This window comes from Priapulus caudatus, unplaced genomic scaffold (genome assembly GCF_000485595.1).
Source record: "Priapulus caudatus unplaced genomic scaffold, Priapulus_caudatus-5.0.1 Scaffold1796, whole genome shotgun sequence".
Taxonomy (NCBI): domain Eukaryota; kingdom Metazoa; phylum Priapulida; class Priapulimorpha; order Priapulimorphida; family Priapulidae; genus Priapulus; species Priapulus caudatus.
This window is the reverse complement of record NW_014578857.1, coordinates 58,918-61,968: the sequence shown is the minus strand read 5'-3', so window position 1 is coordinate 61,968 and position 3,051 is coordinate 58,918. Positions and strand designations below refer to the sequence as shown.

General features: G+C 51.9%; 1 protein-coding gene across 1 annotated transcript in view; it reads left to right on the top strand.

Annotated features, from left to right (window-relative positions):
- The first annotated feature begins 366 nt into the window (after positions 1-366).
- LOC106817615 (neuropeptide FF receptor 1-like) overlaps positions 367-3,051 on the top strand; it is a 31,763-nt gene continuing 29,078 nt past the window's right edge. The window contains exon 1 of the mRNA XM_014822293.1: positions 367-538. Coding sequence (XP_014677779.1) covers positions 475-538 — 64 coding nt within the window. The 5' untranslated portion in view covers positions 367-474. The remainder of the gene's footprint in view (positions 539-3,051) is intronic.

Here is a 3,051-nt window from a genome sequence, read left to right as displayed (position 1 = left end):
GACAGTGATAGGAAAAACACGTGCCGTCGGCGAGCCTTGCGGCGTGGCGCCACCGGTGCGTGAATAAATCGAAACACTTCGCCGGCGGAAACTCGCCAGTGACGGCGTCCGACACCGCGTGAGGGCGCCACCGGTCGCGAAACAACCTTCACTCGAAGAAGATAAAAAAAAACGAAGCGAACAAATCACGGGCAACCATGAACGCACCGCAGCTCGCCGCCTCAACGCCACCTACCGGCGACGTCGACAACTGCACGCGCAACTGCACGCGGCGCGGCCACCGCCGCCGTCGAACTTATTCCGTACAAGCAAGCGAGCTGAAGCTGGGCGGCTGGGAGGTGGTCGTGCTGGCGTCGGCCTACGTCGTCGTCTTCGTCGTCGGCGTCGTCGGCAACGCGTTCGTGCTGGCGGTGGTCGCGGCGGCAGGAACATGTGGAACGTTCACAACCAACATGTTCATTTTCGAACCTCGCAATGGCCGACCTCTTCGTCCTCGTCTTCTGTTTGCCCTTCAACCTACTCAACAGCCTCTACGAGAGTAAGTACGACGCACGCGCGCCCCCTGGCGGCGGTACGTGCTGGCAGCGCCCCCTAGTTACCGCGCTGCTGCAGCAGTCCATGCGACTCTGGCGGCAGCGCCCCCTTAGTTACCACGTTTCTGCAGTCGTGGGTTCTCTGCGCTTTTGCGGCAGCGCCACCTGGTGGAAGCGGCGATGCGTCGTCGGGTGGTGGTACCGTTGCGCCCTCTGGCGGACGTGCTAATAGCGCCTCGCTGGCGAACGCGGCCGCGGTGTCTGCGCGAGAGGGGGGCGGGGAGGAGGGGAGAAAGAAGGGAGGAGGGGAGAAGGGGAGGAGGGGGGAAGGAGGCAGGGAGCAGGAGAGGAAGGAAGGGAGGAGGGAGGAAGCAGAATAAGGGAGCAAGGGGGAGGGGAGAAAGGAGAGGATGGGGACGGAGGAGGGGGAGAAGGGGAGGAAGGGAGGAGGGGGATGAAGGGAGGGGAGGAAAGAGGGGAGAAGGGGTCAGAGGTGGAAGAGGGAGGAGGAGGGGAGGAGGGGAAGGAGGAGGAAGAAATGGAGGGGGAGGGGAGGAGGGGGAAAAGGGAGGGAAGGAAGAGGAGGAGGGGAGGGTGGGTCAGCGACAGTGCTAGCACTCAATACCAACGCCTGCATGCCCGTCTATTGATTTTTTTGATTTTGATTTTCGTGCGGGTTTGTAATTTTATTATCTCTAATTTTAATTATTCATTTCTCCCTCACACTAAAACACGGTCACTGCCCGCTCTTCTTTGTCGCTCCGGGCGGTGATTTACTGTGTGTTTTTTGTGTTTTTTTTACGCCGCAATGGAAGTACTATGTAACATACTGAACGTTATCATATGGGACCTAGGGTACTTGAAGGCAAGGCATATCAGGGGTGGTAGGGAATACTTAATGGTAAGGTATTAGGGTGTAGTAGGGAGTACTTGATGGTAACGTTTATTAGGGTAGTATGGAGGTACTTGGTGGTCAAGATATCAGGGGGGTTGGTGTGTGCTTATGGCGTACTGATGGTAAGGTATTAGAGGGGTGGTAAGGGAGTACTTGATGGTAAGGTATTAGGGGTGGTAGGCGAGTAACTTGATGTAAGGTATTAGGGGGTGGTAGGAATACTTGATGAAGGTATTAGGGGTATAGGCGTACTAAGATGGTAAGGTATTTAGGGTGTAGTAGGGAGTACTTGATTGTAAAAGGATTAGGGGGTGTAGTAGGGAGTACTTGATGTAAGTGTATTAGGGTGGTAGGGAGTACTTGATGGTAAGGTATTAGGGGTGGTAGACAGTGACTTGATGGTAAGGATTAGGTAGGGGGTGGTAGGGAGTACTTGATGGTAAGGTATTAGGGGGTAGTAGGCAGTACTAGATGGTAAGGTATTAGGGTGTAGTAGGGAGTACTTGATGGTAAGGTATTAGGGGTGGTAGGGAGTACTTGATGGTAAGGTATTAGGGGGTCGTAGGCAGTACTTGATGGTAAGATATTAGGGGGTGGTAGGCAGTACTTGATGGTAAGGTATTAGGGGGTGGTAGAGAGTACTTGATGGTAAGGTATTAGGGGGTGGTAGGCAGTACTTGATGGTAAGATATTAGGGTTTGGTAGGGAGTACTTGATGGTAAGGTATTAGGGGGTGGAAGAGAGTACTTGATGGTAAGGTATTAGGGTGTGGTAGAGAGTACTTAATGGTAAGGTATTAGGGTGTAGTAGGGAGTACGTAATGGTAAGGTATTAGGGGGTGGTAGAGAGTACTTGATGGTAAGGTATTAGGGGGTGGTAGGCCGGTACCTTGATGGCAAGGTAATTAGGGGTGGTAGGGAGTACTTATTAAGGTATTAGGGGGTGGTAAGGCATTAACTTGATGGTAAGGTGATTAGGAGGGTCGTAGGAGTACTTGATGGTAATGGTATTAGGGGGTGGTAGGGTTACTTGATGGTAAGGTATTTAGGGTTGTAGGGAGTGACGTTGATGGTAAAGGTATTGGGGTGGTATGGAATACTTGATAGGTAATATTGAAGGGGTGGTAGCAGATTTGATTGTAAGGTATAGGGGGTGTGGGAATACTTGATTGGTAAAGTAGGTTAGGGGGCGTAGGCAGTACTTTGATGTAAGGTATTAGGGGTGGTTGGGAGTACTTGATGGTAAGGTATTAGGGTGTGGTAGGCAGTACTTGATGGTAAGGTATTAGGGGGTGGCAGACAGTACTGATGGTAAGATATTAGGGGGTAGTAGGCAGTACTTGATGGTAAGGTATTACGGGGTGGTAGACAGTACTTGATGGTAAGATATTAGGGGGTGGTAGGGAGTACTAGATGGTAAGGTATTAGGGGGTGGTAGGCAGTACTTGATGGTAAGGTATTAGGGGGTAGTAGGCAGTACTTGGTGGTAAGGTATTAGGGGGTGGTAGGCAGTACTTGGTGGTAAGGTATTAGGGGGTCGTAGGGAGTACTTGATGGTAAGGTATTAGGGGGTGGTAGGGAGTACTTGATGGTAAGGTATTAGGGGGTGGTAGGGAGTACTTGA